Below are 27,984 nucleotides of genomic sequence, written 5' to 3'. Positions count from 1 at the left end.
AGCACTTATTAAGTAGGAATTTCAGAGAAAGTAATCTTTACTAACTAACCATAAACAAACAACTGGTCGCAGAAATCCCAGAACGGTAGATGTCAATTCACTAAAGTGCCAGTGGCAGCCTAGTAACATCATGTACTCTTCAATTCCCATAATCAAAACAGGTTTGATCACATGCTTGTGGGAGGCCAGTTTGCTGCCAAAACTTTAACGGAAGGGCAAGGAGTGGAAATTTATACACAAGGTTAGGGATCCCGGATGGGGACCCTAGGAGGGTAGAGAAGTCCTCAATGAAGAGGATGGAAGGGATAAATCCTCCCTTGCATGTGTTAAAAAAACAAAAAGTATTCCCTATGGAACTAGGCTGGTTCCTTCGGAACCAGAGAGGACATTGAGGGGTGATTGGTATGCCAAAAGGCACCGCACCCACTGCTGTAGGTGGGAAGGGAAAAATACCCTTTTTCTTTTAATAACCCTCACTCACTCTGGTAGAGACATGCTTCATCATTGGTTTCACCCAAACTCCTAAAGGTCGGGGGGCTCAACCATATTTCAGGGAGCACTTATGAAGATAGGGTGCATGGGGGCGCAACTTTAAAGATAAAATTCCTCACCCACTCCAAAAGCATCCTTTATTAGCGGGGTGGGATGGAAGGTTAAAAATAGCAAATGGGACTACAGGATGTAATGGTCCTACGACCCTAGAACACCAACATGTTTCAGCCCTTACCTAACGGCCTATTTGAGGTTCTGGGCTTTTGTCAGGGTGGGTAGCAAAGAAGTCACTTCCCCCGAAGACGCGAGTAACATGTGCTTGCAATTTGCATGCAGAAGAAATTAAAGACAGGCGTATACTTGCCGCAACTGTTGAGGGAATTACCTGTAAGAAAGAACATGGTATAGAAGTCCAGGCTGTAGTATATGTTATCATGCCAATAGTCGGCGTACCGTTGCAGTGATACACCACAGTGCAATCCTCAAGCAATAGAAGTGACAATTAACCATATTCTCATCCTCAGCCCATAATATAGGTACAACCACAAGTGTCTATTTTGAGGAGTATGGTATGCAGACAGGTCGCCCTTTGATCCTCAGAACCATGATTTCACTTTCCCATCTGCCACAAAAAGGGTAGGGGCCCTCTTTGATCTCCTCTTCCTCACTTTCTTCGTTCTTCTCTTTCTTGTCTATTAACCTTTATTATTCTGCTGGTTTCTGACCCTGTCAGTACACACATCGTATTACCACTAAATCCATTAGGTGAGGGCATATTTACTTTATCTTGAGATGAAAAAAACATCGGTTTCTACCTGAAATCGATAAATCACCAATACTGAAATATATAAAGACGATGCATCTAGACTTCAAATACAATTAAAAACATGGACGTCGATTCCGATCCGGTAAAATGCGCTCCGAATGGTCGTACGGAGAGTTTTTTCCCCGTACGAATCGTATCCGTAGACGTCCCGTACGTACGATGAAGTACGATCCGTACTAGTTGCCGAACTCCGTACGAGTCGTACAGGACTCCGTACGACTCAAATCTCCATACGAATCTCACTCGGAACCCGCTGTACGCGACATCGCGGCACGTTTTTACGACCCAGCAAGTACGATTCGTGTCGGGTACGCGCCGTACGACCCTTTTCCTACGGGAGCCGAAAACAGTCGTAAACGCAGAGTTCGCGCCGAAACAGGTACGGAACGCCCCCCCCCCCGGGTACGGCGCGTACCCCCCATGATCGCAGGGGTACGCGGCGTACCCCTCTGGTCATGCGGGGTACGTGCCGTACACCCAGCGTACATGGGGTACGCACTGTACCCCATGTACAGTGGGTGTACGGCACGTACCCCATGTACGCTGGGTGTACGGCACGTACCCCGCATGACCACAGGGGTACGCCGCGTACCCCTGCGATCATGGGGGGTACGCGCCGTACGGTGTGTAGGTGATTGTGCGCTTTTCCGTACGAATCGACGTGTACCGTACGAATCGCGTACGGGTCGGCCGATCGGGATCGGAATCGTCCGGTCGTACGGCGTCTGTACGAGTCGTACGGAAACGGCTCCGGATACGATTCGTACGCCGGATTATTTTACCGGATCGGAATCGACCCCATGGTGTCAAGGTCAGAGAGAAAATAATAAAATACATAACCAAGAGAGCTGCTTGGCTGGATCAGTCCCAGTAGTCCTAACGTACTGTTTAGCCATATATTTTACAAATAAAAGACTACGTTTGAACTCTACAGAAAAAGCAGAACGGGAAAAAAACAAAGCGTAAACATCAAAAGCTCGAGGCAGAATGTGAGAAAGTCATAACTGAGTAAAAAGAGAAGTATAGTAAATGGCAAGGTTGGCTTGAATTTTCAAACAGCCCCAGTGCAGTATATTTGACCTCTACTATTGAAAATGTAGTCACAAGCATGCTATATTTCTTCAGACCTGCAAAACAGTGTATTCTATTAGCTTTTGAAAACAGAAATTATTACACTGGAGACGTACACATCAGTTTAAAGTAGCTTTACAAATGATTACTGACGTCAATTGATATTTTACATGTAAATTCAACTCTTAATTTTCAAAAGGGAGAAAGTTTACAATGATTAATTAACATTCCATTTTGTCACAACAACAGTTATCATAAAAACAGTGATGGTAACATTTTGGGAACGTTCAGTAGTTTCTTGGTCTCCAATTTCAAAAGTTCATCATAACAATAGATCATTCCGGAAAAGTAACGTGTGTATGTCATTTATTTAAGGAGAATATTTGTGTAATTGTTGTAGTTGACTTTCTGGCAATAAGAAAACTATTGCAGATCTCCAAGCTATATGCAATACACATGAACCATGCAAGAAACAAAGCTCTGAAATTAGGTTTCTAAATCTCCATGCACAGATTATAAAGAAATAACAAGAACAGGTCAACTTACTCTCTTACTGAGACAAACGACAGGCCACATACTGCAACCTAATGTACAGCAGCAACACAGACAGCCACAGAGAAGCCACCGAACATTTACTGGAAGGCTTTTCTTTACACAACTATTTACTCTGTTTATGCTGGCTTTGAACTCTTCTGGTGCAACCTGAGAATAAAAACAGTAACCAAAATTAGGTCCACACCACGTGCAGTTTATACCAGACCATCCCAGTCCAAATATTAAAAAAAGATTTTAAAAAACCATGACACACACATAAACGGATTTTAAATGTGAAAGGAGTACACATTTATTAAAGCCAATTCTAAAACGCTTAAGGCCCTCCATTGTTATCCACATATCAGCATTCAAGTTGAAGTAACATTAAAAAGATATTGCAAATTGTTTCACTAGCAGACGCTGATTAGACTCAGCTGGGCAGACCATGGTTCTTTTGAATAGACACTGCAGCGAAATCATTAGATTAGTACTTTTTTTATTTTTTATTATTTAAGTAGCTAGTATTTGTCTGCAAGTATCTTTCCGCTAGGAAATCTAAAAGCAGCCAAAACAAGCATTTGCAATGCAATAGGTCTCGCATTAGTAAAGTTTGAGCTTGACAACATTTTTATTAACGTTTTGTTTTTGAAAATAGCAAAATTAATAGCTGTCATTTACAATTCCAATAGTTTTAACTCGCAAATGTGACACCTATAGCATTTGTAATGCAATATGCGTTGTATTTACGTGACATACATGTATTGATATTACAAATAACAATGGCTTTAAATTTTTTTAAATAATTAAAACTTAAATAAAAGTTATTGTAATTTATAATGGCAATAGCTTAAACTTTTGTAAATAACTTTTGTGAAGATTACTACTTGTAATAATGCAGTATTTCACGATTGCACTCTGAAGTGTAGAGAAATATTGTAAGTTTCATGGCAGCACTTCAATGCATCATTGGCCATCGCCGCAAAAAAGCAGAAGAGAGAATTATTAGTGAAAGGAAGTAGTGCTGTAGAAGGCAGCACACGACCGATCATCTCGCCACCATCCAGTGGTCCTAATCTCTGCAAGCTTCACACCTGGAAGGGGAAGCAGGCGCCAACAGGAGCCAGAAGCACCTCGCCACCATACACTAAATAGCTTCCACTGCATGCGTGCCGTGCCGCAAATGTTAGAAAAGCAAACAAATAGAAAAGGAAGGCGGTGGTCACTATGTTTGAAGGTATAGCCGAGGTAAAAGCAATGATGTAAAGGCGGCCGCCGCCTTTCTTTTCTATTTAATTACGCCATTGTTAAAGTTAAAGTGCGGCTTTTTACCGATGTTGAAAAGAAAAACAAAGGATGAAAAAAAGAATTATTTAAAGTAAAAGCGCGACATTTCAGTGCTTTAAAAAAATGCATTTGTTAAGGCGCGCAACGCTTGCTAAAAAAAGGCAGTTGCGGGATAGCATGTCCTGCCTGCAAAGGTATGTCATTTAAAGAAAACAAGCTGCACCCAGCCCTGGACGCCCGCCTTCGCGGGTCACTCCGGGCTTCTCTCTCTGCTGTACTGTTCCTGCACTCGCAACACCAAGCATGGGAATAGGCTCCTTACGATGCCTTTGATGGGTGTGGAAATCGGGCGGCAGCTCCCTGCCCTGCTGTCCCTGCCTGCCTGGCACCACTGTCGTCTCCGCCGTTCACAGTGTGGCACCACTCAACTCAGCCCTGGAGGTCCCTGCCTCAACCGCCCCAGTTGCAAATCACCCCCACTGCGGCCGTTGCCTCGAGGTTGCAACGCGGACAGCCGCAAAGACCACGAAAAGGGAGGGTCGGAGTTCCTATCCTCTATCAAAGGCCCAGCAAAGGTCCAGTGGCTCCTATGGGCGGCAGCGAGCACAGCCCAGATGTCGGAATGCGATCAAGATTGTCCCATTGTACATTGCACAGTCAGAGTTAATAACAAGTAAAATAACTTCACTACGCAGCGCCTTCTCTGCTGCACAACCCGTGGTTTAAGAGCCACCCTGCCTCTACCGCGTCACGTCGCGTTGCCAACTGCATGGCCTCTGGTTCGCTGCGGTCCCGTGACCACGCGCGCACAGTCATCTCCCCGGATTCCTGTGCGCGCTCTTATCAGCCGTGGTGGTCGCTGTGACTGCGACAGACTCCCTCCCGTGGAAAGAAGCTGCCCGAGGAGATTACCTGCCGAGAGAGGCTGCCAAGTTACACCTGGCGGCCGAGGTCTTCGCTCCTTCAGTACGATGGTGGCTTAAGAGAGGTTGGGGGAGTGAAAGAGGTTTTGAGGCAGCAGCTTCAGTAAAAAATGACGGGCCTGGATCTACTGTTACTGATGGTTATTGCATCTGCTAGATCCACCCATGCCCCAAAAACTGCATTACATCTGGTGGGATGCTTAGATCAGCTGCGGAGGTAGTCAGTGTAGAGACAGCTGTGTCCAGAAGTAGCCTGGAAATTTCCTGTAACGTTGAATAAACTGTTTGAAGGGGATGCCAGGCCCAGCAAGCAGGCTATAGAGGGGATGGTTTTAAACATTTCAAGGAGGTGTTGGCTTCGTTGACTAATAGCAACCGATTGCCATTGACAGACATTTCAACATGTCAGGCTTCGACATCCCCAGAGAAGCCGGTGGACCACATCCATAGGGAAGACGGAGCGCAAATAAAGATACAGATTACAGAGCACAAAATTAAAATCAAGCTCCAGCTCTAGTTTGCCAGTTCATTGGGGTGAGGCAAAGCATACTATGTCAGAAGTTAGGTTTCAGATAATTGAACAAGTGATATCCCAACCAGGGACTGACAATACAAAGAAACAATTGCAGAGAGAAAATTACTGGATTAAGTATTTGAATACTATGATTCTCACAGGTTTAAATGACCGTTTAGATAGGAGTTGCTTTTTATAATTGAATAACGGTGAGGTGATTTTTTCGTTTTGAATTTTTTCGTTATTGATATTTTGACTAGACAGCTTGATCTAGTTAACACATCAACACAGAACTTTTATTTCATTACGGGTTATGCACAGATGAAGCACTTTATTGTTGTTTGTATTCAAGTTCTCGAGTATTGAGTTAGCAGGCTTAACGGTTAATATTGTACAGTTCCCATTGACATGGGTCAGATTTCATGAACATGTGACGAGGATGTTTTATATCTTACATCTTATAGAGTATTGGTCAGATCGCGGGACTTGGTGTTTCTTGTAGTCTTTTTAGCATCCACTATTATCTGACAGTTACATTTTACCATTCACCCATCGGGTGAGGTGGCAAAATAGGTTTGTTTTGGTATTAGTCAGCCTTTTAGCCACACACGCAGTACCATAGATGCCGGCCTAGGAGCAATCATCCTTAATATATGATCGCACAGTATCTCCAATGTGTAACTGCACACATTGCAGCTTTTGTTTTTCAGAATAGTAAACTTTCAGGATGGTTTGATTTTGCACTATAGTTAGCACAACTTCACATTTAGTTTAATATTGGGTTGCATTTATACGAGTATTCACTCAGGCTCTGATTGGTTTTATTTCCAAATATTTTATGTTCTGAGTACATCAGTACCACTTGAAATTAAATGAAAAATTGCACTTATATAGCGCGTAACTACCCGGAGGCCTCGCAGCGCTTTAGACTGATTACTGTGTCGGGCCACCGGGTACTTCAACACGCTTTTGCAAACAAATACGTTTTTTTACTTGTGTACATGTTTTACATACTCGTGCTAAGATGGCGGCTAGGGTTTTGATTTTTCAGTTCCATTTCTATTGTGATGATGTGAGAGGCTAAACTGCCTTGTACACGTTACGGAGGATAGAATACGCACTGACTAGCAGCATTCATCCGGAATAACAGCGTGACGGTTTAGTCAGTAAGTCGACACAAGGCGGAGAGTTTTTGCCTTCGGTCAGTCGTACATCAGGTATAGATTAGTTTACATTTGTATCATTTTCTTTGCAGGATTCCTCTCATGTTTACGCATTGGTTATACATGAGGCACTTTCTCCCATTCAACGAGGTAAACGCGATTATCAGCACTTTGTATCACTGAAGCGAGGCATATGGCCATAGTGAAACATTCAGACAAGATTTTCTTTGTGTTTCAGGTATTGGTTCCAGGAGCACGGAAGGCGGTTAGCCATTGTACATGTGTGTCCTGCTTTATATCGGGAAGGTGAGCAATGTTTGAGTCAATATACGGATTGATTAATGCGTTTTTCTAGGACATCATTATCGTATTTGAACATTACGATACTTACCAATCAGGTACTCACTTAGTTTATTAGGACCTAGGGGTCTATCCGGCACACTGGGTGTTTCTGCACTTTTTTCCACCATGTTTTGAAACACAGCTATTACGACACAAACTTATTGGGGTTAAGGTGGGGTTATTAAACTCTAAAAGACAGATGATTCTTTTGGACCTGTGGATATAAGGGCGTTCCATATTATGTTGCAGGCTATTCAATGTATGGGTAACTGAGGATTGTAGCTGATGTGTTATCAGCAATGCATCGGGCAACAATATAAAATTAATGTGATTTATAAGACGTGAAGTCACTAGTAGAATTGTTAATATGTAAAACATAATTATGTATTGATTGTATACTCATTGTTTGTGGTTATGTTACGGGTATGATTATGACCAAGGTTTGAGAATATGTTTTGATAATAAGAGAATAATTGTTGAATGACAAACATGGTTGAATAATTTTTTAAGGATTTAGTAGAATCTTGATAAAAATTGAGGGGTTCAGTTGAACCCACTGAATAGTGCACAGTGCATTCAAGTTATCCTACGTGTAATAGCTGCTTCCACATCCAAGGGTGACATTATAAAGTGATGGCTGTGCCCATGGATCGAGGCACTGTGTCTTCAGAATTTAGATCACTCTTCAAAATTTGTGTGAAAGCATTCACACCATTATTGACCTGATCTGTAGGCACCTCTTCATAGAATCAGTGAGACGGATGGTCAGTTTTGTTAATTCTCAATTGGCTTGGACATATTGAATCAGGAGTCCTGTAGCGGTAGCCGTGCAGTGAGAAAACTGTCAAAAGCAAGAGTCTTGGACTCTCAGTCTGAAGGGTTTGTGTGAAAGCATTTTGTTTTATTTTTGTATAGGGGTAAGGACCACTTGACTCTCCAGTGAAGGGTATGACAACAAGAAGTTTGGATAATACAGGGAAAGACTGTGCACTCAACTAATTTGTCTATGAACTGCTGGGCCAAAGAAAGGTTTCTTCCAGGCAGCCAGTACATGCTCCCAAAGAGACTTATTGAAAGGCAGCATAAGGCGCTGAAGCGGTAGACACGGGCTGCAAGATTTCCATTAAAATGTTAAATTTGGCTCAGCAAAACAGAAGGTCGACAACAATGCTTCTGCTACTTTTTGAAGTTTCCAAAGTGAACAAAAGATACCTCCTTAGAAAGAGGGTAAGATGAGTAATACATATCCTCTAATGGAGAAGTGTTCAAACCATTTGCATTTTTTAAATTCAGGTAAAGTCCAGGATCAGTAAAGGGGAGGAGATTATCAGCCTTCAAATTCTCGTTCTCTGTATGGCCGTCCGTATCAGGCATGACAAGAGCATTGGGTTTAAACCTCAATTTTTTTTCCATCAGGGCAAATCTCAGTGCCCTAGAAAGAGGCTTCGCCAACGGCTTCTCATCAAAACATGCATTTACTTTGACTTTGCACTAAGTTAATGTTAGCCAACCATGAGAATTTCGAAGAAGAGGATTTTCATTCCTATGGCACTTTGCATTTTTTTGTGGGAAGATATTTTGGAATGCCATTGCCTGTAAGGAGAACTGCCTGAAGGAGAAGGGACACTTCGGTGAATCACTTCTACCCTTAGCCATAAAAGCTTGGCCTCCTCTTACCCAATAGAGTTTGAGTGTATTAAAGAACACAAGTGACATGCAGACAAGTTGTGTTCATATTCAAGACACCATATGCAGGGGCCAGGTAGAACCACATAAGGCATCTTTCTAAGGGCATCTGCGAAAGGGTTTAAACCCTGAAATGATAGGAAGGAACATTTGGCAAAAAGCTGGAGGACATTTGAGAGCACAGACATAAGCTCTAGACCAGCATAGATGAGGCATTGAAAATTAGGAACTGGAGCCAGCCCACCAGCTGAAACTTAAGATCCACTATGATTGTCACATCTGATAGAGGCAGGGTCATGGCTGAGGCCAAATGATGCCACCTTGTGATGCTGAAGAACTACTGCTGGGGAAGAAGATACCAGATCCAGCCTGGCATTTGAAGGACATTCAAATGGTGAGGAACCTGGGGCAAATGCATCCATCATAACACAATATAAATATGAGTAAGCATAGTAAAGTGAAAAAGAAACAATAACGGATCAAAACAGACACGTTTTTAAAAAACGAATTACCATAACACTTTAAGTCCTATACATAAGAGGCATTCCAAGTGTGGTTTCAGTTATATTTGGAATTGGACAGCATAGTGTCAAACCTATGTTTGAGATGGAATGTATGTGAGGTAGTGTGTATGAATGTTCCTTTTTTGTCTCTACTCGGGGGTTGGTGATGCTAAGACTGTTTTACATGAAAATGTCATGTCACAACTATGTAATATTGTCTGCAGATGTTTAACACATTGATTTTATATTTAAAAGAAATGTAAAAGAAAGTATAAAAATATTCTTGATAAAACAAAGAAAATAAATAATTAATGTGAATATTTATAAACATGGTTATGTTTTTGGACTTTGTTGTTGTTTAGCCCATATTCAGCCCATGTTGAATTTAATTTCAGTTTGACAAAAGAAATATAGGTCACGAGAGAGCTCATTCAGATTGTGCTGGCTTACAACATTATCATCACCACCACCCCATCTTATGATGACATCGCTGATGCAAGTGCAGCACCTTCTGGTGCTGAGCGCTGGAGTGTGAATCTGATACCTCTCTGGCACACAACACCATACCTCATGTGACTGCTCCTGCCGCTGTACATTTTTGGTATTTCTGGCAAGAGCAGCAGCAAAGAGGATGAAGGACCGCACACTGTGATGGGCCCACTCACCCAGCCCCTTTTCTGGAGCTAAGAGACTGCGAGCACAATCTATAATTCATTCTAAGCGATATCTAACATGGACTACTTTCTAGGCCAGTCTCCAATGTAAAATGGGAATGGGCACAATGTATACATTTGTGAAAAGCCACTGGTAGGCCCAAAATATATATGAAACTTCACAAGCAATTAATCCAAAGCAACCAATGGTTGACCTGGAGCCCTTCCCATTATATTGATGGCATTAGACTTAGACATTTGTTGCCCATCAGGGGTAACAAGCGCTATATAAATAAAAATCTTTTTTTCCTCTTCTATCCTTCTGCTATGCTTCCAAATCCCAAAAACTGAATAACCTATCCACCACTTAAAATGTACTTGCATGTTTCACTGCGTAAACTAGTGTATACTAATGCAACACTAATCCTCTATGGGCCCCGGAGTAGCATGCTACTCGCCGAAAAATCACTTAGACGCCTCGTCAGGGGTAGTAAGAGCTATATAAATGCAATTACAATACAATACAATTGTGTTGAAGTTAGCTCTGGCCCACCATTAAAGCTGGAGCAGAAGGAATACAATTACCTTTTACGCATCGGTTTTAGGGTCCTTATGCGTACTCTTAACCCCTTCAGTGCTGATGACAAAGCCAGCTCGTCATGGGCGTTACCTGCGCTACGCGGATGACGAGCTGGCTTTGTCATAAACAAGCCATTTTTTTTTCAGCGCACAGCGGGAAAACGCGGTAGGGGTTAATGAACAGAATGGCAAATTTACTACATTCCTTATGTGAGAAGTCTCAACATGAGAGAAAGTTATAGCATGTTTTCAGATATTTCAGCCAAATGATTTTTCAGTGGTGCTTGACCCACTTGGGTTTCTGGCTACTAGGCAGTAATGCTTTGTAAAAATATAAACTGATTTCTAGGTGCAGTTTGCAAATCCCTGCAATGGTAAACTCTGAAGTGAGAGTTGTGCACTGGAGGTTCCCTTTACAGCATAATAGAGAATATAATTCAATAAGCATTGCACTGACAGCTTGTAGCCATTTCTACATGTTAAGGCCATAACTGTATGGAACAAACTACCTAGGCGGTAATTCTAAAATATAGAACAATATTGAAAGGACCAGCACTAATGGAGAACAGTTTCTAAGTAGTTACAAAGTTTATTACAGTCACATAAAAAAATACATGTATCATACATCAATAGCTAAAAATATACCTTCCGTGGAAAGTAAACATACATCAATTATGTCATAAAAATTCGTGAACATAAAGGAATAAGTTGTGTGTCGACGCGTTTCGGCGACCAGCGCCTTTCTCAAGACAGTATACAACTTTCTAAAGCAAAAGACACAATGATTCACGACACAATGGTTAGAATTTCGACACTGTGGGGATCCCATGTGATTCTTAAAACCGAAATTACCATTTCTGTTTGAGAGTGATTCTAATCAGCTAAATTTGCAGTTCTTATATCAGAAACGGGTATTCGAATACTTCAGCAATTTGGATACTTAGGTCTTTATTACCAAGAATCACGGACTGCCTGCAAATGGAGCTCCAGTGAGTGGCGTTGCGTGGGTGAGTGAGTGGCGTTGCGTGGGTGAGTGAGTGGCGTTGCGTGGGTGAGTGAGTGGCGTTGCGTGGGTGAGTGAGTGGCGTTGCGTGGGTGAGTGGCGTTGCGTGGGTGAGTGGCGTTGCGTGGGTGAGTGGCGTTGCGTGGGTGAGTGGCGTTGCGTGGGTGAGTGGCGTTGCGTGGGTGAGTGGCGTTGCGTGGGTGAGTGGCGTTGCGTGGGTGAGTGGCGTTGCGTGGGTGAGTGGTGTTGCGTGGGTGAGTGGTGTTGCGTGGGTGAGTGGTGTTGCGTGGGTGAGTGGTGTTGCGTGGGTGAGTGGTGTTGCGTGTGTGTGCATCAGCTAAGCCAACCAAACGTAAATATTCTGCGTGCAGTGGAGCGCGAAGGGCAGCACGAAGAGCAGCACGAGTCTCTAATGTAAAATAAATACGCTGTGAGTAGTGAAGCGTGAAGGAGACCTCGAGCCTTCAAACTGAAAGGGAAAAGGTGCGAGGATCAAAAAGCGACGAATATCTCATGCTGGAAACACATTATATGAAATGCTACTGCTGCTAATTAAATATAAATAAAAAGTGTTTAGGGAGTCACGGCTGCCGAGAGTAACAAGGCAGTGCTGGGAGGGGGGCTGCGCACCAACTGAAGTGCTCTGGTTGCACGGCCTGCGGCCGTGTGAAGTGATAAGACTTTGAAGTATGTCACGGCGCCTGAGGGGAGAGCAGAGAGAAGAGAAGGCGACATGCTGTGACGGAGGTGTGAGAGGTCTGGCAGGGAACAGATGGCCTGGCCGTAAAGCAGGGGGCGGGGCAGCGCTGGGGAAGCCTGTGGGAGGATGATTGATGCATTTGATGTGGAGAGGGAGGAGAGCCTTTTGCGAGCCTTGTGCTGGAGAAATGCTGCCTGGTGCACCTTTTGTTAAGTAGAGTCTAAAAAAGCATTTTAAATGCACTAAAGATTTATCAAGTCCCACTCTTGAAAGGCGGAGTGCTGCTACGGGCTGGGGAGGGGGAGGAGAAATGAAAGGAAAGGCTGTGTTTGCGGGGAGAGAGAGGAGAGGTGCTGGTGTGGGAGGAGTGCTGCTACGGCAAGGCTGTGTTTGCGGGGAGAGAGAGGGGAGGTGCTGGTGTGGGAGGGGGGAGGTGCTGGTGTGGGAGGAGTGCTGCTACGGCAAGGCTGTGTTTGCGGGGAGAGAGAGGGGAGGTGCTGGTGTGGGAGGGGGGAGTTGCTGGTGTGGGAGGAGTGCTGCTAGGGGAGGAGAAGCCCTGGCCGTGAATGCTCGTGCATGTTTGCTCACGTGATTCACGTGAACTGCAAGAAAACCGCGGCTGAAAGCCCTTTGGTTTGACGAGGATTTTGCCGACTTGAATTCTCGCTCCGCTCGATGCGCATGCGCGCATCGATAGGTCGCGAGACCTAAAAAGGTAAGGGAAAATAAATCAATAAATAAAGGTCAAACAACCCAGTATCCTGATATACTATAGGGAGTACAGAAGCTACTTATACTTCAATCAGCATTTTTCACTTTGTAGACTGCAGCAAGTGAGGTTATGCAAAAAAAAGTTTTATTTATTTGAGCGACTCTCATATGATGACTTCTCGAATAATGCACATAACCCATAAGCTAAATTATTTTTAGGATGACCTCAGAGCCACTCACCTTTCCAGTTAATGAAGATGGAAATTCTGCTTCAAATTTGTTGCTTAGTCCAAACCTAAAGAAAACAAACGCATGATTAAACTATGTATGATTAAAGTTATATAGATAAGTACGAGTTTCTTCTATTTTACCATGTTTTGCCTCATATGATAGTTTTTCTACGAGATTCACCAAATGTTTTCTTACCCCCCCCCCCCTTTTCTGTAACTCTTTGCTATTTATTTCATAGGCAACTCCTTACTTACATTCTATGTATATGTGCCTTTATTTGAATATTGGTGCTATCTGAGACAATACTTAGAAAGGAACACCTATCTGTTCCCAATATATTACTGTCGATTTTTCCATTGTACCATGTATGATATTGGTATCGAAACTCAATAAAATTATGTTTAAACATTTTTATGTATGATTAAACTATGCATTGCTACCCAACTGTTCTAATAAAGGGTGCTTTCCTATTTTTATCGTATACATTCATCAGTTTTGGTTTACAGTATAAGCTTTAATGGCAGCGGATGAGTAACAAAAAGAATTCTTCCTCATCATAAAGTGCTAGTAAATTGTGATACCCTCAGGGCAAGCATGGGGCTAACAGTTCACTGTACTAGCACGATCGGTGCAAACTCACTGAACACTTTCAAAAGCAGCATCTCTCATTTTAGCTAACCATGTAAACGGACTGCGAACTATAGGTCAGTGAACTCCCCCAGCAACGCCACTCTCACTTGAGTTACATACTCAAAACATGACACATCATATGTAGGTAATAGGAGATATTATACCCTTCAAAACACTGACCTTCCGGGCAGAATGATAAGTCTCTTGGGAGAAATGGGAGGGGAAAGAGGTATTAACACAACCCACCTTGTTAATTTTTGTGGCATTATATGTACCATGATCCTGTGATCCTATGGTACTCTCAAATACATGGATTATATGTCCAATGATCCTGTGAGCCTATGGTCCTCTCAAATACATAAGCAAATGTATTTAGTTTTGAACTTTGATGAAGGAGCAGTTCTGTCTAGAAACCAGAGACTAATAGAAATTTAAGAAAAGGGAACTACCAACCATAAATGCACGTTAACATACCCTCAATGTACCACACAGACATATAGGGTAACCAGCAATCACAAGCTTCCTCTGTTCTGTATGTCCATTGAATTCTAAATCCACCAGCTCACCAGGAACTTTCTTGTCATCTGCTTCGCCAGTTGTACCTTAAGGATGCCCTGTTTCCACCATTTCAACCCATTCCTGTTAGTGCTCTCAGAAGATTGTTTCCTATCTTGAGGACTAAGTAGACTAATTGAGGCCAACACTACCGTCAGAGGAACTCTTGTCTACAGACGGACCTCTTCCCAGCTTCTGCGACGCCCTCTCAGAACTCATCGCCTCCCTGGCAATAGACTCCAAGCACTACATCCTCCAATTCCACCTCGACATCCCCACTGACACCAACTCCGCCAACCTCCTGGAAAGTATGAGCAACATCGGACTCACGCAACTGGTCATTAGCCCCACACACTGTGCAGGATACAACCTGGACCCTATCTTTACAGCCAGCGACAGACTCAAATTCAGCCACATGCTGAACTCACCTGGACAGACCATAGAATCGTCCACTTCTTCACCGCAGGCTCAGCACGACCCACCCCCAAATCCCCCCGTCCACTGCAGATGGAACAAAATAACCGAAACCCAAGGGACAACTCCCCTCAACACAACCAGATCCCACACCATCAGCAATATTAGGAACAAAAAGGAGCTCGAGGGGGTAACAAAAAACAGATCGCCCACCACTCACAGATTCCAAAACAACAATTGACCTCTTTATGGGTGAATGAACTGCTCCGTGCGCCCACCATGCATTTAAAGTGACACAATTTTGTGTAACAGGACAGCGGTTATATATGCACCGTCTGCTCTAGGGTGACCTGAATCACCTAATACTCTTAAAAACCCAATGTGTCTATGCACTCTCTCTCTCTCAAGGTATATCTCACCCTATGGTGTGAATGATAATTTACAAAGAAAAAGGTGCGAAAAAGTAGCAGTGCCTCACGGGAGTAACACCATAGGAGTTTGCAGACTGGTTCTTGTCTACATCCTCAGGTTCTCATCATTAGCATCTTCCAACTTGTAAACAAAATAGTGATAGAAGGAAAGAAAAAGTAAAAAGCTCAGTGTGGTGTGTGTGTGTGAACCCTCTAAGGTGTATCGGGATCTGACATGAAAACCCACTACTCCTAATCTAAAAACGAGCTATACAACCACTGGCTCTATTACTTTATTCCTTGCTGTGTGATTGCTGAATTAAAAACCAACATGTTTCATTGCCAATGTGATCTTACGGCAATTTTATCAGGGCAAGGGTCAATTTTCCACACTTCACCAATTTTTTGTCTGTTTTTTTTTATACCGGAGAGGTTTTCTTCATGGGAATACATGCAACTTCTTGAATGCGAATGTGTACCACTCCACAAACGCAATGTTCATCACATTTACTGCTATATGTCAGTCGTGTCTACGTGAGTGACCGGCGTTTGCTCAACTCCTCTACAGACCAACGGACCTCCTTCCCAGCTACTGCAACGCCCTCACAGAACTCATCACCTCCCTGGCAAAAGACTCCAAGCACTACATCCTCCAATTCCACCTTGACAACCCCACTGACACCAACTTCACCATCCTCCTGGATAGTATGAGCAACATCGGACTCACGCAACTGGTCATTAGCCCACACACTGTGCAGGATACAACCTGGACCCTATCTTTACAGCCAGCGACAGACTCAAATTCAGCCACGCACTGAACTCACTTGGACAGACCACAGCATCGTCCACTTCTTCACCGCAGGCTCAGCACGACCCACCCCCACAACCCCCCTGTCCACTGCAGATGGAACAAAATAACCGAAACCCAATGGACAACTTCCCTCAACACAACCAGATCCCACATCATCAGCAACCTGCAGCTAGACGTCCAAAACTTCTCCGACTAGCTCTCCAACTCCGCCGACACAATTGCACACATGGAAAGGCAAAGTTCATCCCAGAGCTTCGCGCCTTCAAATAAGAGTGTAAACGACTGGAGAGACAGTGGCGTGCAGGCAGGATCCCCTTAGACCTCACCACCTTCAAGCCTGCCCTCTGCAAATATGACCACCGCCTCATGGAAGCCAAATAGGATGCCCTCACCAAGTGCACAGAAGCTAGCACCAATCACACAAAAAAAAAAAACTCTTCAGCGTCAAAGAATCCTCCTGCCTGTCTGACACAGAGACCATGATTTGATCTTCTCAAGCTCTCTGCCACTCCCTGGCAAACTACTTCCACAACAAGATAGCAGCCATCTACAGCAACTTCGACACACAGCCAACCGTCCTCAGCCACCTACTGACACACACAGACAACTTCAACTGTCACCTCATCAACTGGACACCAATCACCATGCCAATCACCACAGCAATCATGATCTCCATCCACTCCAGAGCACTGACTGATCCCTGCCCCCACCAAGCCTTCAACCTGTGACAGAAGGAAATCAGCAGGGCATCACAGACATCCTCAACATATCCATCACCACGGCCACCTTCCCCGACGTCTGGAAACACACAGAGGTGAAACCTCTAAGGAAGTCCTCCACAGACCCCAGTGAGCTCAAGAACTACCATCCCATCTTGCTGCTCCCCTTCCTGGGCCAAGGTCCTGGGGGAAGCCATCAATCACCAGCTCACGGACCACTTGGAAGGTAATAACCTACTCAATGACACCCAATCCGCCCTAACAGCGGCAACCAACATCAGATCTCCTTTAACCCTAGCGATACAGCAGCCTCTCAGCGACCTTCAACACCGTATCCCAACACACCCTCATCACCAGACTCCACCACATCGGCATCAGAGGAAACGCCCTCAAGTGGATCACCTCCTTCCTCACAAGACACACAAAAAATCCGCCTACCACCCTTCACATCCAAAACAAAGAGCATCATCTGCGGAGCCCCACAAGAATCCTCCCACCAGCCCTATCCTCTTCAATGCCGACATGACTTCATTGGCCGACATCACCCGCACCCACGGACTCAACACCACCTCACATACGATGATGACACCAAACTCATGATCCTCTCTCTCACGGAAGACACCGCCACCACCAAACTAAACTTACAGAAACGTCATGACCAACGTCGCCGACTGGATGAGATCCAACTGTCTTAAGCTGAAGAGTGATAAGATGGAATTGCTCATCTTCGGGAAGAATATCTCCCCACTGGATGACACATGGTGGCCCACTGCACTCAGACTCATCTACCTCCACGAACCACGCCCTCAACTCCTCCATTCCTGGACAGCTTGCACTCCATGAAGTGCCAGGTCAAAGCAGTAGCCTCCTCTGGCTTGCACACCATCCTCATGCTTCGCAAGATTTTCAGGTGGATCCCCGTCAATACCAGGAAAACAGTAACCCAAAACCTCGCCACCAGCCAATTGGACTACAGAAACACGCTACGCTGGCACAACCACCCCATCTCCTCAAACGACTAGACTATACAGAACGCCTCAGCCAGACTGATCCTCATCCTTCCCAAACAGACCATCATCTCCCCCCACCTCAGAAGCCTCAACTGGATCCCCGTCCACAAGAGATGCCAGTTCAAGATGCTGACCCACTCCTACAAGGCTCTCTACAACATTGGACCCGCCTGAATTAACCAGCACATGCCCTTCCACCAGCTGACCAGAAAAACTCTGATCCGCCTTCCTCACACACCTCCCCCATATTTGGCGAAGCCACAGCGGAGGTCATTCTTTCTCCTTCCTCACCGCCAAGTCCTGGAACAACCTCCCACTCCACCTCCATACCACCCCTCACTAGCAGAATACAGGAAGGAACTCGATACCTGGCTCTTTGTATAAGGCTCTCCACTCCTCAGGGCCAGAAATACCACTGGATGATACGTCGTACTTTATAACAAAGGATTGACTGATTCAGTCACGGAGATCTAGGGACAGTGTGGTTTCAGCCATAGCACTCCCATACTTTCTTCCATTACCTATGCCTCAGCCAACACAAATACACAAGTAAGATAGATACCCTCTCAGCAATCGTCTTAACCCATCATCTTCCTTAAGCGATACTTCTGGCTGGTGACATCAAAGGCTTTTTTTTTTGCTGTTTCTACAATATCACTCCTTTAGGGGGATGTTAATGCAGAACTAATGACATTGATGACCAACAATCAATGTCGATTATCCCGCATTGTAGACTTATTTGGGTGGGGAGGGCAGCTTTAGGCTTCAGGGGGTGGTGTTTGGGATAGATACAAGGGTATCCTCCCTGGTTTTCCCTACTCACCCTGCAGCCCAGCAGTACGGCACTTAAGGTTATAGAGAGGAACAATTACGGCCACCGCAGTGTTTCCTGTGCTGCGCTCTTTTTCTGCTCTAAACATGCCTTTACATGATCAACTGTTAGTGGCAAGTGCTATTTTGGCACAGAACAAGAATTCCTTTGAGGATGCACTGACATATCTGTAGGAATTACTTAAATGGCCATACATATGAGGGGGTGTCCATGGTCTGCTGATGTACTTTGTGTACGATGTGTATGTTTGAGAAGTAGAAGAAGAACAATGCCATTTTGAACAGTTCCATCATTACAAATGCTGCGTTTGTTATAAATGTTTCAAACATACTAGCTGTCACAGCTTTTGAACAAGTAAGTGTGTTAAAGTTGGGCCCGTATTTTGAGTTGTGTCCTTTTTAGGCCTCGCCTGAGCCAGCGCATGCGCTGCACTTGCAAGACTTTTAGTAAGTGGGCTTTAAAAAGCTCACCACACGCTTTTGCTTGTGGCCCAAAGCTTGCAGTTACATGTACAGTTACGCGCAGAGGTGCCATCTGGCTTTCCTCTCTCGTTCGTCATGGCTCATTAAGCGCATCGCTCGCCACTCGTCAGACGTGCCCCCCCCTTTTTTTTTTTTATGCGAGACGCGCGCACGCATGCACCACTCGTGTGATTGTTTTCTTTTTGTCCACTCTCCCGCTTTCCTTTCCTTTAATTCCTCTTTTTTTTTTTTTTTAAGTAGCACAGCATGCCCTTACAAATGGCAGTTGCATGGCTCGCGCCTCTATTTTTCATTATTAATTTTTTAAGCAGCGCAGCCGCCTTCTAATCACCAACATAGGCGGCTGCGCCTTGCTTTTCTTCTGGGCAGTTTGCCGAGCTGTAAGTAGCATGCACCTTTAATTTTAAAAGATGCCAAAAGTTGGGATTTGTGGCAACATCCACGCTGCTGTCCTATCTCCACTGTGTGTTAGCAATAAGACTGCAGGTGCAGGTTTGATGCGCTCCTCCTGAAGCCGAGCACATGCACAGCCAGGGAACAGAGAGCGCGCGTTATCCGTAGTTTGCATTTACTTCACAACAGTTGCTGCAAGAAAAAAGCCTCGCACTATGGGGGGCACTTTCAATTAAGTGGTTGCATCTGAACGAGTACTATCAGTACAATCGTTAGTTGCCAACACTCATACAATGATGTACATGTTTAGTAAAGCTTTGAACACTCAATCATTTACAGCCCCCATTTGTTTTCACCGCCTCGTCTGCATGCTAAGTAAACACAGGGCTTCTACATGGATACAAACCCCGCTCATTCCATTGGTCCTGTAACTCGAAGCACTGCCACACTTTTCCACCGGGTGCCTATTAGAAGCTGCACTTCGTACTGTTGCCAGCCGCTGCTGAGCCTGGTAGCGTAGGGAGCTCATGGACTGCTGGGAGTTCTCGTTAAGTGATGTCATCGCATTTTTCTTAAAGTTGAAGGGTGCATATGATCACTGGCCTGCTGTCTATATCGCTGGATTCTTATACCCACAATGTTATTATGCAGTTTTATGTAAAGTGTACTAATGGAGCGATTTACACGAGCTTCAAATTACATTACACAAGGTCAGATACATATATTTTTTAAACAAACGTGGAGATTATGTGATTTGCTCAAAATCACTAGACGATGAGCATAAGCTAGGACTCAAACCTGGTTCTCCGGTTCCCAAGTCAGCAGCTTTCTTGCCAAACATTGTTCTGCCTGCAAAATAAACGTGCAGTGCTTGCTTTCATCTGCAAAGTTTAATTCTATGCTCCATTTTAAAAGCATCTGTATATTGTGTACATTGAATTGCGCAGATCAAGAATTTTCAAACTGCAACCAAGCCATTTATCAATCTGCATTTGTCGTACCACAATGCAAGATGGAAGTTTGAGCTATTGGCATATTATTATTATTTGCAACACCATTAGATTAAACTTTCAGTTATGCGAGACCTACTGCATTGAAAATGCTAGTTTCTTTTTCTACAGGGCAAAGGGAAATCTGTCATTAAGCCTAGTGAGATGGTCCCAGTTCTGACAGTAATCCTCAGATAGTGATGGTCTTCCATTCCATTTCCAGTTTGCTAGGATGGCGATCATCCTCATTTCATAATGGCCTTGTCCCCTTATGGAGAGCCAGAATTTTCTCCCTGACTCTATTTCTATGGTTTTCAGAGAAGGTATCCTTACCATTCTTCAACATCTCTGGGTTTGGTTTTAGAAAGGCCATTAAAGGCTCTACTTGATAGACTTATAATCAGAGTCCTGATGGTTTACATCTGGGATGCTACCAACAATATTCTATGAAAATGGCAGTTGTTTTGGAAGATGGTACTACGTACTATGAATGTCACATCTGGTGAATCAAATGTTTGCTTGAGTCAATAAATTCCTGCCAAGATTAAATATATTTTTAGTAGATAATTTGATCAGCTCAAAAATGGATTCTCAAAAGTACCTCTACAAACAGAATTATAGTCCATTCTTGTTCAAGATCTAAATGCTGTCCAACTAAATTGTACAATTGACAATCCCACTTTGAGCAGATGGGGGACAGAGTACAAATCTTCAATTGCCTTGATTTTCAATATCCACTGGAATCTCTATGGTACATCTACATTCATGGTCGGAGCGAGGCAGAGGTTTGCAATATTACTCCTCTTGCAATTACAGGAATCCAGCAGAAACGAACATACTTCAAGGAAAGGTTGGTTCTTTCTAGGTGAGGGTATGCACATCTGTCTTTGGAGGCGTTTGATCATTTGACAGGTATTCAACTAATGAAGCCCTACTCAGGAGAAATGTGGATACCAGTCCACCATGTTGTTTTCACCATATGCTGTTCTCATCTTATGTTGAAAGAACACGGTCATCAATTGTTTGGCATCCACCAATATAGGAAGGACTGTAAATGAGAAGTCATTCATTATTGTACAATCAAGGTTTCCCCATCATTTTCCTTAGATTTCATGCCAAAGGTCCATGGGATAGAGCACGAATGTGGGGTATCCTAAACCGGTGTGAGTGAGTCCTCATGATTTACATAGGAAATGAGAAGACATGAATAGAATAAGATTAAATATTCTGATCCTAATTAAAAGGTTGGATAAATATTTTTCCATATGTGAGAGGCAAATCAGTTGCCTGTTTAAGGGAAAAGATCTGCTTCTTAAAGACTGCAACAAGTTAAACAAAGTGAGTACCGATTTTTATGCATCAATACAATTATTCAACATTGACAAAGCAAGCGCAATGATTAAACCTGTGGCAACCAAAACCAAGGCTCAGTTGATGATTGACACTACTATAGCACCAATGGAAGGTGAGAACTTATAAAATACCAAGGTTCCAACACCTTTTTAGGTTTCGCCTGGCGTCCGCTGCGCAACAGCGTTCGCGCACGCGAAATCTTATGTTAGAACAGTTGTTGGCTCTGCCCCGCCTCTCTCTTCCATTGGCTAGCTCCATAAATGGAGGCTAGCCATTGGAAGAGAGAGGCGTCCGTCTTTGTCCGAGGCGATTCGTGGGCGTTCCGTACATTTTTTCCCTCTCCGCCCCCTTGCGATCGTCATTGCGGCGGTGGGCGGATGTTATTTTTTTTTCCGCCAAGGTTTGTTTTTGGCATTCCTCCGAAGATGGCGCCCGAAGAACAAGCTCCGCATCTCCACAGCAGAGCTGCCCCCCTGGGTAAGTTGGTGCCTCCTCCGCCCAGCCCGCCCGACCTGTTGCTGTTTCGGACTCCTACTTCCATTTCCCGACAGTGACTTCATCTATCTATGTACGTACGGCGGCAAGACGGGTGGCATAGGGACAACGCCAGTGCCTAAGTATCCGACAAGGGTGCGTCGGAAGAACCAGGACCCTTCTCAGGGTGTGTGTGGAAGTCCGAGGCCAGGAAGCTCCCTTAGAGTGTTACGTTCGAAGAGACCAGCAGAACCCCCCAGGCTACCTATGCCACAAACTCAGTGTAATGGCAGGCCTTCAAAACGGGAGACAGCACCGGTGTGTTGCTTCTAGCTTTGTAGTCATGTGGTCCTGTTTGGGGTTTCCGTGGCATGTGTTTGACGTTGCAGCTTTGGCAGCACGGTCTTTGGCGTTGCACAAGGACGCAAACGATCACACAGTTACGAGTTACGATGAGGGCAGTTCGTTATGTTATTTTGTAGCATGCAGACTATGCATTTTATGGCATTGGCTTCATTCTATCACAGACTGCCTTACTTCAAAGTAAGGCAGTGAATGGGTGAGCATTAGCAGTACCTTACCGTAACACAACTCCTCCCCCATCCCATCAGTTGTTAGTTAGGTGCCCCTGATGAGTCTTTTGTCCCTTGCTCTGCATTCCTGCAGATCTGTCTTTAAGAGGCCGGTGTTTGTTGGTCTGAACCTCCTTTGCCGAAAGCGTGAGGCAAGGCGATGAGCATGGGTAGAAAGATAATCGAAAAGGTATCTTCTTAGTCTGACAAAACATCTGCAAACGTGACCCGAAATGGTGGAATGGCAGTGGTCGTGATTGGGCTGGAGAAAGTCTCCGCGGTTTTCACAGTTGCTATGGAGAGGGGATCCTCAAATGCAGCACAAAGGAATCTGGAAAAGGATCTCCACTGAACCTTAATGGTGCTTCCGCTTCGGACTGCAAGGGTGTGTGTCTCCGGCTGATTAGCTCGCTGCAGCCCTCAACTCTCAATCTTTGAGAGATTGGCGGTGTGTGTTCTGCATCGCACCGCCCTCGTGGCCGCGCCTGGCCAGTCCCTGACTCGTGGCCGCGCCTGGCCAGTCCCTCACTCGTAGCCGCGCCTGGCCAGCCCATCACTCGTGGCCGCGCCTGGCCAGCCCCTCACTCGTGGCCGCGCCTGGCCAGCCCCTCACTCGTGGCCGCGCCTGGCCAGCCCCTCACTCGTGGCCGCGCCTGGCCAGCCCCTCACTCGTGGCCGCGCCTGGCCAGCCCCTCACTCGTGGCCGCGCCTGGCCAGCCCCTCACTCGTGGCCGCGCCTGGCCAGCCCCTCACTCGTGGCCGCGCCTGGCCAGCCCCTCACTCGTGGCCGCGCCTGGCCAGCCCCTCACTCGTGGCCGCGCCTGGCCAGTCCCTCACTCGTGGCCGCGCCTGGCCAGTCCCTCACTCGTGGCCGCGCCTGGCCAGTCCCTCACTCGTGGCCGCGCCTGGCCAGTCCCTCACTCGTGGGTGCGCCTGGCCAGTCCCTCACTCGTGGACGCTGCAGGTCAGTCCCTCACTTGTGGCCGCTGCAGGTCAGTCCCTCACTTGTGGCCGCTGCAGGTCAGTCCCTCACTTGTGGGCCCGCCTGGAGGATAGGGGGGGGTCAGATGAAAAGAATTGAAGGGAGGAGAACAGTGAAGTTCACACCTGGAGCAGCAAGAGAGACAAGGAAAGGGGAGAAAAGAGAGGTATGAAAGTCGCATTTAATCCATTGTGGCAGCAGTTCACTCGGATCTGCAGGGGACGCCATCATTCTTGCACAAGCACATGCTCTTGTGAAACACCTGGGGAGTGTGCCCGTGCCTGTCTGAACACGACATGATGTAAGCACCGACCACGCAGGGGTAGCAGCCTCTGGCCTCTGGCCGGTTTGGTCACTCAAACATTATTGGAAGCCTTTAAATTAGTAACCCGTGGACAGGCCTTATCGCTGACATCTGGGACAAAGAGGGACAGGCATAAAGAAATCTTCGATGTTGAGGCAGAAATTCACCAACTAGAACAAGAGCTAGAGACCTAAGTTACACCAGAGGTACTCCACTCACTCCACCTCAAACAAGATAGCTATAGGGACTTAGTGACCAATAAAGCCAAAACGCTAGGGAGAGACAAGATGGGTAGAATTCACGAACTAGGCGATAAAGCGGGGAAACTCATAGCCTGGCTTGATCAAAAAGAGTGGGCTAGCAAGATGGTCCTGGTGCTTCTAGATGCCAATTTGACTCCCATAACGGATCCCAGGCCATTGCCAATCACTTTGCGGATCACTTTCATACTATATATACATCCATAGCTCCATACATGGAAGAGGACTCTACCGAACTGCTGAGAAAATTTTCCCTCCACACTATCGGTTGGTGACCGCAACTTCCTCGATAGTGCCTTGACTACAGATAAAATAGCGTTTGCGATAAGATCATTGAACTCCAGTAAGGTGTCGGGCCCCAGTGACATTCCCATTGAACTCTATAAGCTTCAACCAGACAAATTAGCTCCATATTTAAAATACATGTACGAGGATAGCCGAGAGCGGGGAGTATTACCAGTAGATCAGAGGGTAGCTACCATTGTCACCATTCATAAAAAAGGCAAATTCAGATCGGACTGTGCATCCTACCACTCTATAATTCTGGCCAAGCTACTGGCCAACCATTTAGTGAAAGTAATTGGGGATCTTGTACACCAGGATCAATCTGGCTTCATGCCACATAGGAATAGGGCACTGAACCTGCGCAGGGTCCATGGTGTTTTGGGCAGAGCGGCCACTATTCAAGAACAAGCGATAATTGTATCTCTAGATGCCACCATGGTATTCGACACAGTGGAATGGCCCTATCTTTTTGCAGTACTCGCAAAAGTAGGCCTTGGTCCAGGCATCATACAGTGGAGTCGCCTCCTTTATAGTGGGCCTCTAGCGCAAGTTGTGGTCAACAACAAAAAATCTGACACATTTCGGCTTAGTCGTGGGACCTGCCAAGGATGCCCTCTCTCTCCTCTATTATTTGCTCTGGCCCTGGAACCCCTTGCGCCATGGATCCGGAGAGATCCAGTTATACGCGGATTGCGATGGTTCCCTAACTGGGAAGATCGTACTTCCCTATATGCCAATGACGTACTATTATATCTTGCATCCCCCAGGCGGTCTCGGATTGCAGTCCTCGATATCCTAGCCATATTTGGCAGGTATTCCGGGTTCAGCATCAACTGGCAGAAATCACTCCTCTATGCCCCTAAGGGAGGCCCACACACGCCATCGCGAAATTGCCCAATACATATCACCACGGAAGGTTTCAAATATTTGGGAATTTATCTCATAAGACACACCGTTATAACCATAACCTTGTCCCTCCATTGGGGGGCAGAGCTAGCCGAGCTGCGGAATGGCGGCGCCTTGAGCGAGCTCCTTTGGGAGACCAGCATAATCATCCTCATCCTACACACGCGACACTGTACTGACCCACAAAAACCACTGGCACCAACTACGAGCTGTGTCCTCCACCTCCGCTGCAAGTTAGAGGGTGATCGGATGTGCGGTGGCGCCGAAAACAAGATTCTTTGTCACTGAAGCCTGCGGAGTGTTGGGCCTGACTGCACACCGGCCCACAGTGCGACACCGGCCGCGACGCACGGCACGCACGCCGGATCGTGACCGGCTGACCTGCCGGTGAGGAGAGAAGGTGGGAATTTGATCTGCCGGCGGGGCGCGCGGCAGCATTGAACAGCCCGCGCTGAAGGAACCTGACAGGTGCGGGCGCGAGACAGTTGCGCTGCCCCACACCCCGCGGATGAGCTGCTGACCAGAGGTAGCGAGAGGGCTGGCGGGACCGGGCCCACTCGGGCAGGAAATACCGGAAGGCTGGGGACACAGGGATACGCGGTACGAAGGCAGTGGTGAGCTCAGCCCCACAACACTCACCTCTTAAGATAACAGTAAGTCCCTGAAACCAGGCCACTGGACAGTCACAAGGCCCAGAAAATCTACGGCCTAGTCCCATTTGAAGGCGAGCGCTAAGAAGTAGGCGCAGAGCCTCGTAGGTCCCACAGGCATGGGTGTAAGCAGCGGCGAGTGATTAAGGCCGTTGGTGAGTGGAGGGAGATAGCAGGATATGCTGCCAATACAGGGGAGGGAGCGAGAACAGAGTGGACACCGCCTATTGCGTAGCTGCGGAGCTCTCTCCCTCTGCTCAGGAATCCGCAGCAGAGATTACCTAATAAACGGCCATCCATGAGCCACACTAATCTCCAGGTGAGGAGCAAGCGGAGTTGGGAGAATCATACCTTGTGAATAGCGGCACTTATATTGAGACGCCACCAAACTAGGTAATAGCGTAATCTCGCTGCTCACATCTTCACACTGCTGGCCGCTGACGATACGCTGCACTCTGGATCAGGGGGCAAACCATAACTACAGCGACTGTTGGCGCCTGAAGCCTATTGAGACGTGCTTAAAGATTGGGGACCTATAAGACCGCGCTGCACCCCCTACGAAGTATCCTACCTAACCAGATATACGCGCAACTACCTTGGCCACGAAGTTCGTCCTCCTGCCTGCAACGGTGAGGATCTGGTTGCCCCGGTGCAAAAATGGGGAAACCGGATAGGAACCAACCGAAACTTACGTTTGACCACTCCAGGAAACAGGTGGAACAGTCCGGAGAGGACCAACAAGCTAACCCACCTGCGACCCATTCTATGTTCCAAACCATTCAAACTGCGTTGACAAACATCGATGGCAAAATCGATACTCTCACACACAGGGTGGACCGTATGTCTGAGAGATTGGACAGACACACTGAAAGAATAGATATGGCTGAACGCAGGATCTCGGATGTAGAGGACGTCAACAATCAGATTACGACTAAACAATCCGGGATAGATAAACAACTAGCAGCGCTATCTGCGAAAGCCGAGGATTTAGAAGCCAGATCCCGAAGAAGCAATATCTGCCTGATGAGTATTGCGGAAACCTCAAATACGGGCCCTATGGAAAAATATGTAGAGCAGCAGCTAATCACACTAATGAGCAGAGACACTTTTTCAGACGTTTTCCTGGTTGAAACAGCGCACCGGTCCCTTGCTCCCAAACCTCCACTAGGTGCTAGGCCAAGACGCATCATAGCTAAAATACTGAATTATAGGGACAGGGATGCGGCACTGCGTAAAGCACGAGAGCTAGGTGCACTTTGACATGAGGGTATGGATATTGCGATTTATCCAGATTTTACGCAAACAGTGCAAGAAGCGCGGAAAAAATATGGACAGGCGAAACAGAAACTTCGTGAACTACAGATCCCCTACGCCATGCTGTACCCGGCCAGACTCAAGATCACATACGATGGAGCCATGAAGATCTCCAACGAACCAAAAGACGCCATGAAATATCTGCAACAGCGGAAGCCGAAAGGCGAACGCAGGAGATCACTGCGAGATCGACCTACAGAGCGAGAGACATTGTCTGATGTGGAATGATATACCTCTTCAGAACTGGACATCTTGAAATAGTAATGTGTGATCTTTCCTCTCAGACTAGCCTGAACCTCCTGAGTCTCTCACAGAGGCTACGATGAGCTGTGTCCTCTGAGCAACTAAGAAGAAGACGTACTATCTGCTGATCTTCTACACAACGCACCACAGATGGGGCCTGAAGGCCGAGTTGCAGATGAAC

General features: G+C 45.9%; 1 protein-coding gene across 1 annotated transcript in view; it reads right to left on the bottom strand.

Annotated features, from left to right (window-relative positions):
* Positions 1-27,984, bottom strand: part of CHIC2 (cysteine rich hydrophobic domain 2) — a 183,499-nt gene that overhangs the window by 93,463 nt on the left and 62,052 nt on the right. The window contains exons 2-3 of the mRNA XM_078678189.1: positions 13,225-13,279; positions 2,936-3,091 (exon numbers count right to left, since the gene is read on the bottom strand). Of these exons, the coding sequence (XP_078534315.1) occupies positions 2,936-3,091; positions 13,225-13,279 (211 nt within the window). The remainder of the gene's footprint in view (positions 1-2,935; positions 3,092-13,224; positions 13,280-27,984) is intronic.

Source organism: Lissotriton helveticus, chromosome 2_2 (genome assembly GCF_964261635.1).
Source record: "Lissotriton helveticus chromosome 2_2, aLisHel1.1, whole genome shotgun sequence".
Lineage (NCBI taxonomy): Eukaryota > Metazoa > Chordata > Amphibia > Caudata > Salamandridae > Lissotriton > Lissotriton helveticus.
The sequence above is the reverse complement of the archived record's forward strand: the minus strand, read 5'-3'. Positions and strand labels throughout refer to the sequence as shown.